The sequence below is a fragment of the Trachypithecus francoisi genome, unplaced genomic scaffold (genome assembly GCF_009764315.1).
Source record: "Trachypithecus francoisi isolate TF-2019V2 unplaced genomic scaffold, Tfra_2.0 Lachesis_group3, whole genome shotgun sequence".
Taxonomy (NCBI): Eukaryota; Metazoa; Chordata; class Mammalia; order Primates; family Cercopithecidae; genus Trachypithecus; species Trachypithecus francoisi.
The window spans coordinates 32744342-32756392 of NW_022681468.1; the positions used below are offsets into that span (position 1 = coordinate 32744342).

At 56.9% G+C, this 12051-nt stretch overlaps 1 protein-coding gene across 4 annotated transcripts in view; it reads left to right on the forward strand.

Annotated features, from left to right (window-relative positions):
* The window catches only part of LTBP2 (latent transforming growth factor beta binding protein 2), a 115838-nt gene that overhangs the window by 99667 nt on the left and 4120 nt on the right, over positions 1-12051 (forward strand). Inside the window, exons 19-34 of one of the 4 annotated variants that reach the window (XM_033187438.1) lie at positions 3035-3154; positions 4186-4308; positions 4548-4673; positions 5044-5169; positions 5455-5577; positions 5678-5803; positions 6269-6391; positions 7057-7188; positions 7523-7648; positions 8155-8298; positions 9163-9354; positions 9476-9559; positions 10301-10429; positions 10751-10888; positions 10972-11139; positions 11425-11706. In XM_033187438.1, coding sequence (XP_033043329.1) covers positions 3035-3154; positions 4186-4308; positions 4548-4673; positions 5044-5169; positions 5455-5577; positions 5678-5803; positions 6269-6391; positions 7057-7188; positions 7523-7648; positions 8155-8298; positions 9163-9354; positions 9476-9559; positions 10301-10429; positions 10751-10888; positions 10972-11139; positions 11425-11706 — 2262 coding nt within the window. The remainder of the gene's footprint in view (positions 1-3034; positions 3155-4185; positions 4309-4547; positions 4674-5043; positions 5170-5454; positions 5578-5677; positions 5804-6268; positions 6392-7056; positions 7189-7522; positions 7649-8154; positions 8299-9162; positions 9355-9475; positions 9560-10300; positions 10430-10750; positions 10889-10971; positions 11140-11424; positions 11707-12051) is intronic. The other 3 variants (XM_033187441.1, XM_033187440.1, XM_033187439.1) reach the window with 3 other exon arrangements.

Genomic DNA, 12051 nt, shown 5'->3' on the forward strand with positions numbered 1-12051 from the left:
GGCAAGCTGGTCTCTGGAGTGAGTTTCTATGGGCCCTTTGGGGTCTTTTCAGCAGCCTTATACCAAAAAGACAAAGGGTGAGGTTTGAGGCGTACTCTCCCACTCTTTGGTCAGCAAACGTTTGTTGAGCACCAGGTGTGTCGGCCTTGGGCTGGGAACACAGGAAGAAGACAGATGGCTCCAGGCTTCAAAGACAGAGTATTAAAAGCCTCCAAAACACACCATAATCTCAGATTAACATTCACACCCTAGGTCAGGCAGAAAAACTGGAATATTTCTGCATCCAGTGACTGGTTCCAGTCCAGGCACCAAGATGCTGGTGGGACAGCCTCAGGGTAGCTGGTGATAGAAGCTGCTTCATTCAGAATCTTCCTCTGGCTCCTTTGAATTGGCTTGGCTAATGGTTCAGTTATATTCGCTTCCACCCAGGAGAGCCCTTCCCTGGCTCAGGTGGAGTCTGAGGGGCTGTTTTCATCTTCTGCCCTCCCCCTCCCGTTCACATGTGATCATCACTGGCTGGGGCTCTGGTCTGAGGAAGGGAACCAGCAGCAGCCTGCCAAGATAGACAAGGTTATGCTGTGTTAACAAACAACACCTATCTTATTGACATAGCAGCCAAGTTTGTTTGTTTGTTTGTTTGTTTGTTTTGAGACAGAGTCTCTTGGCTCACTGCAACCTCCTCGCCGACTGGGTTTAAGCGATTCTCCTGCCTCAGCCTCCCGAGTAGCTGGGACTACAGGTGCCTACCACCACACCTGGCTAATTTTTGTATTTTTAGTAGAGATGGGGTTTCACCATTTTGGCCAGGCTGGTCTTGAACGCCTGACCTCAGGTGATCCGCCCATCTTGGCCTGCCAAAGTGCTGGGATTACAGGCGTGAGCCACCACACCTGGCAGCAGCCAAGCTTCTATCTCATCAGTGCCACATGTCCATTAGGGTCAGCTGGAGGCTCTGCCCCATGTTTCCTCATTGGAGATGTAGGCTAAAGGAATAGCCAGTCTCTGTGGAAGAATAAAAGAGCACTCTGGAGCGTTGCACAAATTAAATGGTTTGGTCCATAAAATATCCATATCATACCCGCTCACAGTTCATTGGCCCTCACTAGTCTCATGGCCCCACCCAACCACAAGGGACTAGGAGGCACCAGCTTACCATGGTGCAGAAAGTGGAGAGCTGGAATGCCACATGCATCCTAAATGCCCAGCATTAGGACACTACACACACCACCTCCAAGAGATGTACCCAGCATGTTTGGGGCAGGACAGACTTCAGGGCCCTTTGTTCCTGGCAAACCTTGTCTCCTTCCCACATTGCCTGATCCCTGCAGGAAAGGTCCGAAGACTTCATTTTTCCTGGCACGGATTTAGGAGGAGCTTTGCCTCAATCTCGTTCTCTTCGTCCTGGAAGAGGTCATCCAGCATCCCTGAAACAGGGATTGTTGCTTATTCTCAGTGGCTTTGTCCATCCTCCTTCAGGTACCTCGGCCAAGGCCAACAGGTCATGGCACTGGCCTCTGTCTCTTGGGTGGCCAAAGTTAGTCATCTTGGATCCTTTATTTTCTCCATCTCTGTCTTTACAGAAGCCCTTAGAATAGTTAAGATGATATCACCACAACTCAAATAGGGGCTGGGGCACCTACTTGTGGCTGCCCTCTTGCCAGAGATGAGCCTTATCTCAGTGTCCCCAAGATTATATGGGAATTGTGGGACTCTTCTTGCAGAGACCCACCTGAAAAACTACCTGCCCTGTGGCGATGTCCCTGTCTTCTGGACCCTCAGGCAGAAACTTTAGGCTTGAGAGGGTCCCAGTCCTCTGGGACAGAGGGCTTCGATGTGTCCTGACTTCTGGAAACCAAACAACCTTGGCGAGTACTCACTTTCACCCTCCACTTTAGGGTCCATGTCCTCTCCTGCAGTGACAGCTGCTGGCTTTAGTTCCTCTGCAGAAAGCCTGTTTTTGGACCCTAGGCCTGCCTCCCACACTTCCTCCATGGGTGCTGAGTAGGTCTTCCGCTGGGGCAGTAGGACCTCTAAATCTGCATAAGCTGGTATACTTCCTCTAGGAGAATGACAATTACCCATTTAGGAAGAAGAACCCCTCCTCTTTTCTTGGCCAATGGACCTGTTGTGAAGAGTGAGCCAGAGCCTTGATACTCGGCCAGAGGGGCGTAATGTCCTCCGGCAGTGTTGACTCAGAGTTCAGTCCCTGTGACAGGACCTCCCTCACTCAGTCCAGGTCCCCTGGGTGCCTAGATGATGAAGCCCATGATATGCCAGGTTACATGGGGAAGAGCCCTCTCCACGGCTCCGGGGAGAACTAGCTCCCTCCTCTTCCTGTTGCCACTCTCCCTTCCTGGGTCCCCTCATCCCCTGGGTGTCCAGTTGGTGTCCAGGCTTACCCCTTCTGGCTGACTTTCCTGGATCTCACCAGCGTGGGTGCCAGGATCCCTACGTGATTCTTGGCTGGAAGAAATGTCTGACAACTCTGCAGCAGAGAAGCTTTGCCGGCTCTACCCTGCAGTCTGCACTCAGCCTCAGGGCTGGTCTTGGCCATACCCAAGATTGGGGCTTCCTCCATGGTCCTCATTTCCTGCTGCAAGGAAGCCCAAGTTGCCTTCACTGCCCCTCTGATGATCTATTCTGGAGCCTCTGGAATCCAGTGAGCTGCTGTGCCAAGCACATCCCAGTAATGGTCACTGCTTATAAAGGATTAGGAATTCGCCAGGGGATCGATGAAAGCCCATCCCAAACCGTGGATCCTCTGACCCTCACACAGCTGGTGGTAACCACAGCCTACTGCACCCACCCAGGGAGTCTCCCTTTCTAATGTTTAAGTTCTTCCATCTCCCTCTTTTGTCCCGGACAGTGGGTGAGAGGTGGAGTTGGGAACACAGGGTAGCTGTCATTCTTTCCTAGTTTTTGTCTGTCCGTCCCTTTCCCCAACTAAGGGCAGGGACAAGGATTTGCTGTGTCACAGACCTACCCATGTACTATGTTCCCAGGGATGACCAAGGGAGGGGCTGCTGTTTTGCAGATATCAACGAATGCCGTCACCCCGGTACCTGCCCTGATGGGAGATGCGTCAATTCCCCCGGCTCCTACACTTGTCTGGCCTGTGAGGAGGGCTACCAGGGCCAGAGTGGGAGCTGTGTAGGTGAGGGCTGCTGGCCAAGGCACTGAGCAGGCCATTCGGCCTGGGGACCTCTGGTTGAGCCCACACACGGAGAGGGAAAGAGGTGGGCAGAGGGAGGTGGCTTTGAGGCTGTTGTCCTCCATGATCTAGCTGGGTTCCCAGATGACGCTGGGCACAAGTCACTAGGGCTCTGCCCTCTGAATCAGCTAGGGTGGGGCCCTTTTCTGCTCATTGGCCATGTTCATTCTGGAGTGACTGCCCAAAGTCCCAGCAGCTTCTGTAGCTGAATCCTGTGGTGGAGCGAGGAGCCTAAGGGTCTTAGGATGGGGCCAGGCCCTTCTGCAGTTCCCAGGGAGGAGGGGTCTCCTGCTCTTCTGCATCTCAAAAGCAGCATCTAAACAGCCCGCCCACCACACAGCGGGGTGCTCCTCCCTCAGAAGGGCAGCAGGTCTGCAGTAGGAGGCGTGTGCTCTTTTCCTGCAGCCCCCTCAGGAAGAAAGGCTCGGGGTTCAGAATGCTGGGAGGGACTGAGTGTTGAATAGACGCTTTGAGGCTCTGGAGAGGGCAGACGTTTCCCAGGCCCTCGAGGCTGCCACTCAGCCACCTCGGCATGACTGGCCTCTCTCCACACTGCCCGCCCACCCTCGGAAGCTGCTTGTTGGGTTGGGATCGTGGGTTGTTTGGTTGGCAGGTAGGAGGTCATGTAGGGTTCCTGGCACACACAGTGAGGGGAGTCAAGGGTCTTGGACACATCCCTCCAAGTATCCTCAGATGAGCCAAACCAGCCCCAGGGCTGGGGGACCTGGCCCCCTGCATGGGTACATGCAGAGTGCTCTGAGTTACTAGATAGGGCTGAAGTGAGCCCAGGGGATAGGTCGCCCTGCCCTGCCTAGGTGGGAGAAGGGAACATGGCCTCATGGCCTCCCCGGGGTGGCCTGCGGCCCCTCTGAAGGCTGGTTTCCTGGCCTCATAACTGAGATGCTTGGAGCTTGCCAGAGGGGGCTGCAGCAGGGGAGGAGGCCAGCCCACCGTCTAGGACCTCTCTCCCACAGATGTGAATGAGTGTCTGACCCCCGGGGTCTGTGCCCATGGAAAGTGCACCAACCTAGAAGGCTCCTTCAGATGCTCCTGTGAGCAGGGCTATGAGGTCACCTCAGATGAGAAGGGCTGCCAAGGTACAGAGATGCTGAAGTACCCCTTCTCCACAGGCCAATCCAGCTTGTGGCTCCCTCTCCTCTGCACACCACGCTTGGCGCCCTGAATCCACCCCTAGCCTTGCATCCCTATCCACACTGACCTAACACATCCCTGCCCAGACCTGTCCTTCCCCCACCCCTGCCTACCCACCAGTCTCTGGCTGTCCTGGCCTGTCTGTCCTGCAGAGTCCCACACAGAATGCAATGCCCTGTTTCAGATGTGGACGAGTGTGCCAGCCGGGCCTCATGCCCCACAGGCCTCTGCCTCAACACGGAGGGCTCCTTCACCTGCTCTGCCTGTGAGAGTGGGTACTGGGTGAATGAAGACGGCACTGCCTGTGAAGGTAACCCTGGGGAGGCAGTGGAAGGGGACAGAATATAGGCCGTCTTACCTCCCGAAGAACACTTCATTTGTCCCCAGTTTGGGGCTGATGTCGAGGGGCTCCAGGCTAGGCTAGAGGACCCCATACATGGACTTGGCCCCAACAAGAGCTTATATTATCATAATCCCCAAGTTCAGAGTGAGGACAGGAGGAAAAGCCAGTCACAGAGACAAGAGGGAAGCTGAGGGCAGGGCTGCCCCGGGAGTGTTCTAGGGAGGGGGTTTTAGGAAACCCCCCAGGGGCTCAGAAAGGGAGGCCGCGGTCAGGTTCCTGCATTGCCCGGGGAGTGGGAACCCTCCTAGGTCCCCAGGTGAGCACTGTCTGTCTGCAGACCTAGATGAGTGTGCCTTCCCGGGAGTCTGCCCCTCGGGAGTCTGCACCAACACGGCTGGCTCCTTCTCCTGCAACGACTGTGATGGGGGCTACCGGCCCAGCCCCCTGGGTGACTCCTGTGAAGGTATGAGCCTCCATGTGGGAGAGGGCACAAATGGGATGCTCCTCTGTCAGGGCCATGGTGAAGCCCAGCAGGTGGGGGGCTGCTGGGGCTGGAGGAGCTGCCATCATCCCGCTCCCCAAGAGTCACTCATGAGCTTCTCCCAGCTGTGCTGCCTCACAAGGGGATGGTGCCCCTGTGGGTCCAGCTCTGCAGGCAGGTGACAGGTCCTCTGGAAACCTCTCCCTTGGCTCCTGTCCTTGGGAGGTGCTGCCATCAGCTGTCTTCCTCCCCTGTGTGGCCCTGCAGATGTGGATGAGTGTGAAGACCCCCAGAGCAGCTGCCTGGGAGGGGAATGCAAGAACACCGCAGGCTCCTACCAGTGCCTCTGTCCCCAGGGCTTCCAGCTGGCCAATGGCACCCTGTGTGAGGGTGAGTGACCCAGGTCACCCTACTGGGGTTGGGGGACATGAGTGTGTGGGGAGGCAGGCACATCCCCAGCAGACACCCACTCCCCATCTTTTCCCTGCAGATGTGAACGAATGCATGGGGGAGGAGCACTGCGCACCCCACGGCGAGTGCCTCAACAGCCACGGGTCTTTCTTCTGTCTGTGCGCACCCGGCTTCGTCAGCGCAGAGGGGGGCACCAGCTGCCTGGGTGAGAAGCCAGCACAGCTACCTCTACCGGCCAGGAGCATGGGCACTAGAGGCTAAGACTAGAGCAGTGTCCCTTCTAATACCAGTACCGAAAGCAAGTGCTCACGGCCCTGCCCAGGGAGGAGAAGATGGAAGCGAAGAGTGATGTGAGGGAGCCCGGTGCTCAGGGAGGGAGGGACTCAGTCTCTCACCAGGGCCTCCCCACGATGTTGACAGCAGGCAACTCCAAACTCCGAGTGTCACTTCTCCCCTTTACAGAGCTTCAGTTCCAGGAGCCGCTCCCCCCACCCCCCACCCCCACCCCAGCACCCACCTCCCACAGCCTGGCCTCTGGCTTCCAGCCCTTGCCTACATAAGCTACTCCCTGACTCTCCTGTGGGCTCCTCAGGGCCCAGAGGAAGGTACACAGGACCCTAACAGGGAAGGGACCCATGGCTGGGTCTGCTGACAGCCATCTCTACTATAGATGTGGACGAGTGTGCCGCCACAGACCCGTGTCTGGGAGGGCACTGTGTCAACACCGAGGGCTCCTTCAACTGTCTGTGTGAGACTGGCTTCCAGCCCTCCCCAGAGAGTGGAGAGTGTGTGGGTAAGGGCTCTGGGGGGAGGGGACAGGGCTCTGCCCACGTCTGCCCATCTCTACCTTGCCTGGTCCTCAGCTCCCGTGGAGCACAGCACTTTCCACAGATGCAGTGTCCAACAAATAGTGCATGTATTGAGACTCAGGGCTCAGGGGCTCTCCAAGGATGACAGAATGAAGACAACCAGCATCTTCGTGCTGGCAGAGCACACAATCTAGTTTTAAAGGCCAAATTGATTCAATAGACATTAAACACCTGCTATGCTCAATGTCTTTTGCTAGGACAAATAGACAGTTATGGACGATCTTGAAATTGAGGAAAGGAGACAGATATGAAGACAGCTCTCTGTAATACACTATGCTGAAGGCTTCATGTAAAGAGAAGTACAGTGCTATGCTGGTAGGGATAGGAGGCAGATGGGGCGGCGGAGGAAAGGGAGTGTCACAGAAGGCTAGGAGCTCACTGCTTCCTAAATAGCATACGGTTCTCTTCCCAGATGCTCGGCCCTGCAGGGGCAGGGGAAATTGTCCTGACCTTGATGTGCTGGGGTTGGGATGAGCACAGTCATTTGGAACAGATCAAGAACCCTGGAGGTTGTGGGGCTTGACCCTGTGGGACCAGAGCAATGACCTGGCCACCTCTGTCCTCTCTCATGGCATGGCTCTGGGGACAGATATCGACGAGTGTGAGGACTACGGAGACCCAGTGTGTGGCGCCTGGAAGTGTGAAAACAGCCCTGGCTCCTACCGCTGCATTCTGGGCTGCCAGCCTGGCTTCCACATGGCCCCGAACGGAGACTGCATTGGTGAGTAGGGAGGGAGGAGAGAGAAGAGAGAAGGCTGAGAAAACCTATTTTTCATATATTGAGCGAGACATGATTTTCTCCTGAGGACACGATTTTTTGCAGCTGATTGTAGTTTGTATATTTTCCATCCAGCAGAGCTTACGAAAAATGCCACAGGATTGTGAATGTTAGGGTTTTCTTATCCCTAACAGGGTTGAGAGGCTGCTTTTCACAGGTCTTGGTGCTAATAAGCCGAATAAGTATTTCCAGCAGAGAACAAGAGAGTGTGCGTGTGTGTGAGAGAGTGCACACGCGCACACACACACCCTCTACTGTGGTTCCCACTGTCCTGCAGACATAGACGAGTGCACCAACGACACCATGTGTGGCAGCCATGGCTTCTGTGACAACACTGACGGCTCCTTCCGCTGCCTCTGTGACCAGGGCTTCGAGATCTCTCCCTCAGGCTGGGACTGTGTGGGTGAGGAGCCTGTGGGCTACCCACGGTCTAGGCCAGGGAAGGGAAGGCCCAGGGGTCCTCCTCCTGGACTGGTCCTGGTCACGTGGCTCCATCATGGGTCCTCAGAGCATGGGCAAGGGAGGCTTCAAAGAAGAGAGAGACTTCAACTCCCCACCCAGGGGCATGTGGGCCGGGTGGGTAAGGGGAAGCACAGCCGCACTCTGCCAGCAGGACAGCAGGTGTCCTCAAGCCTTAGGGCCTCAGGAGGCAGGAGTTTTGGAGAATGTGCACTGAGGGGTAACCCTTCCTCTTTGCGTACTTCTGTGACTGTTTGCTGCCACTCCTCTCCTTCTCTCTCCCTTCCCATGCCCTCTGTCCATCGGTTCCTCCTCCCCGCAAATCTATACTCACTCTTGCTTCTTCCCCAAGGCCTAGCCTGCTTCTTTTGGGGGCAGTGGGCCGGAGTCAGGGTCAGGGGGCACAGGCTGCCTCTTTTCTGCCCATTAGCCTGTTCTCACACCTGGCAGATGTGAACGAGTGTGAGCTTATGCTGGCGGTGTGTGGGGCCGCGCTCTGTGAGAATGTGGAGGGCTCCTTCCTGTGCCTCTGCGCCAGTGACCTGGAGGAGTACGATGCCCAGGAGGGGCACTGCCGCCCGCGGGGTGCTGGAGGTGAGGCCTGGGAGATGCATTATCCATGGCGACTCGGAGATTTACAGAGAGCGTGTCCCTCTGCATCCCTCTTCTAGCCTCTAGCCACTGAGGGGGACACTGGGCCAGGGCCTGGGGCAGCATAGGGAGGTACAGATGGGGCCTGGTGCATGGAGGGGTGAGGAGGCTGAGGGCCACATGCAGTGAAACCAGGACGATCCTAGAGAAGGCTCAGGAAACCCTGCTGCTGACTTAGGATGACCCCAGGGACCACAGATTGAGCCTTGGAGGGACCCTGAATCCATCTAATCCCTGGGAACCTTCTGGATGAGATAGGACTTGAAGCTGAACTAAACTGGGCTCTCCCTTTCCCACTTCCCACCCCACCCGAGAGCTACTGGGTTCAGCCTCTCACGCCAGGCTGGACTAGGACTCAGCCGGCTTTCACTGCCTTGGGGGAAAGTGAGGGAGACAAGGAAGAGTGGAAGGGGCCGCGGTGCCTGTGAGGCAGAATGGGCCACAGGGCTGCCCATATGGCATGCCAGGGACTGGGGGCAGCCCGTCACAGGGAGACAGGCGGGGTGATGCACTGCAAAGAGCAGGGCCTTCGGTGAGGAGGGACTGGGGGCAGATCCCTGCCGCACTGCTTAATAGTTTAATCACACAGTGGTGGTGAGGCCCTAAGCCTCTCTAAGCCTCAATTTCTTGAGATGATAATTAGGCCACTTCTTAGGGTTGTCGAGAGCATCGGTGAGGTAAGACAGGTAACAGCATTTTTTCCACTGTAAAGTGCTACACAAATGTTAAATTTAAGACATAAAGTGAAGGACTATTGACCCCTCAGAGGGTCACGAACACACGGTAGCGAGCATCTGTCACGCACAGGTCAGAGTATCCCTGAGGCCCCAACGGGGGACCATGCCCCGGCCCCCACCCGCATGGACTGCTACTCTGGGCAAAATGGCCATGCGCCCTGCTCCAGCGTCCTGGGCCAGAACACTACGCAGGCCGAATGCTGCTGCACCCAGGGCGCTAGCTGGGGAGAAGCCTGTGACCGCTGCCCGTCTGAGGACTCAGGTAAGGCCCCAAGGGTTCCAGATCCTCCAAGGGTCAGCTCTGCAAGGTGACACGGAAAGAAGGGGAGAGAGGAAGAGGGCAAGGCCCTCCCCACTCTGAGCTGAAGCGCCTCTCTACATAGCTGAATTCAGTGAGATCTGCCCGAGTGGAAAAGGCTACATTCCTGTGGAAGGAGCCTGGACGTTTGGACAGACCATGTACACAGGTAACCTCCTGCTCCATCCTCTGCCCCAAAATCCATTCACCTGAATGGGCCCTAGCCTGCTCCTCCACAGGGTTCCTGGGGAAGTTCTGCATCCAGCCCTGGCCTCCCAGGTTGCCTCCACCTTTTCTGTCCCAGGGCTGACTCCCTGCAGAGTGTTAGCTGGAAGTTCTGACCCAAGCTGCTCTTGGAGTGTCCACGTGAGCCTCACCTTAGTTTCCCTACTCTCCCAAGGCTGCACCTCCAGAAACAAACTATGATGCCTTGACTAACTGTCACCCCCAGCCACATGTGGGCACAGGGACAGAGTGGAGAGCACTGCTCTGGAGGCCAGAGGCTGCGCTCATCTCCCTGGCCGCACTGATGAGGCCGGACACTCTGGGGAACCCACACTCACAGTAGGGTGGTCCAGGTACTGCGCCCCTCAGCACCCTAGTCCTGAAGCTAGTCCTGAGAAGGAAAGATGGAGACAGAGACCGCTTTCCTTGGGTGCTGGCTACGCGCTGCACACTTTTTTGAGCACCTCACACATATTAACACCTTTTCATCCTTATTACAACTCTAAGAGGTTAAGGAGCATGTAGGAACCAGAGGCAAGGCAAACTTAAACAACTTGCCCAAAGCCACCCAGCTAGTAAGTGGCAGAGTTGGGATTCAAACCCAGCCTGGCTTTGGATTCCCTGCTCTAGGTACCCCTCATACTGCCTCTCACCTTCCTCTCACCTCAGCTCTGCCCTTCCACAGATGCGGATGAGTGTGTGATATTCGGGCCTGGTCTCTGTCCGAACGGCCGGTGCCTCAACACTGTGCCTGGCTATGTCTGCCTGTGCAATCCCGGCTTCCACTACGATGCTTCCCACAGGAAGTGTGAGGGTGAGGACACACATGATCCCTGCCCCCACCCCAGGCCCACAGCTGAATAATGGCCCACCCAGCCCCTGCCAGCCAGTCCCATTATTGCTGAGAGTCTCCCTTCCTAGGGAGGCCACCCACTGCAGCAGGCTGGTCCCAGGTGAAGGAGCTCTGGGTTGTCAGAGATTGTCCCCAGGGAGGGGCCTTCCAGGCTGGGCTGGGTTGAGGGGAGGGAGGCAGGGCACTAACTCTTCATTATCAGTGATAGGAAAACCCCCTTCCCTGAGGGTGGCCGGTGGACAGGCCACTTTGGCATCACCCCACCCTTTCCTGCCTCCCCAGATCATGATGAGTGCCAGGACCTGGCCTGTGAGAATGGCGAGTGCGTCAACACGGAGGGCTCCTTCCACTGCTTCTGCAGCCCCCCGCTCACCCTGGACCTCAGCCAGCAGCGCTGCATGAACAGCACCAGCAGCACGGGTGAGTGGGCCTGAGCGTGGGGCAGCAGGAGAAGGGGACCTGGGCTGGGGGGGCTCATGTGCCTCCGTGCCCTGTGCCACCAGAGGACCTCCCTGACCACGACATCCACATGGACGTCTGCTGGAAAAAAGTCACCAATGATGTATGCAGTGAACCCCTGCGTGGGCACCGCACCACCTACACGGAATGCTGCTGCCAGGACGGCGAGGCCTGGAGCCAGCAGTGTGCTCTGTGTCCCCCCAGGAGCTCTGGTGAGGGGGAGCAAAGGGGAGACCCTGCAGGGCTGGGCCAGGCCCCAGGGAGGGGGATGCCCTCACCTTGGAAGGGGGATCTAGAAAGAAGTAGCAGAGCAATCAGGCCCTGTCTTCCATCCCTGCTGTTTGGGGACAAAGTAGGGCAGTGGAGAGGTGGGGAGAGGAATGCTGCCAGGATCTCCCAGAGGGTACCAGTCCTTGCATGCTCCCAGAGACAAAGCCAACCAGGCTTTAGCTGGCAGGAGCTGGAACCTGGCTCCCTCTCTCCCTCCTCCCTGACAGAGGTCTATGCTCAGCTGTGCAACGTGGCTCGCATTGAGGCAGAGCGGGAGGCCGGGGTCCACTTCCGGCCAGGCTATGAGTATGGCCCCGGGCCTGATGACCTGCACTACAGCATCTATGGCCCAGACGGGGCCCCCTTCTACAACTACCTGGGCCCTGAAGACACCGTGCCTGAGCCTGCCTTCCCCAACACAGCCGGCCACCCGGGAGACCGCACACCCATCCTTGAGTCTCCTTTGCAGCCCTCAGAACTCCAGCCCCACTACGTGGCCAGCCATCCAGGTCTGTGTTGCTGCAAAAATGGGGAAGAGGTGGGCAGCAAAGCTGTTTCACTTGGGTCTCCTCCACCTGCTAGTTGTATTGCCAGCAGGGTGAGGACTGGGAAGGGGAAAGACACACCAAGCCAGAGGTCCCCGTTCACAGCTCGCTCAAGTACATACGCCCAGGTCCGACCCTAACCACTCCGTCATAAACTATCACAGGGACACAAAAAGGTACAGGACACTGCCCCTATCCCAACCAACCTACAAGCTTCCTGTGGGGACTGAGAGCGAGAGAAAGCTGTTCGCTGCAGGCTTTTTCTCCCTCCACGCCACCTACAGGCTGCAGAAGAACCCGCTCTAAGGA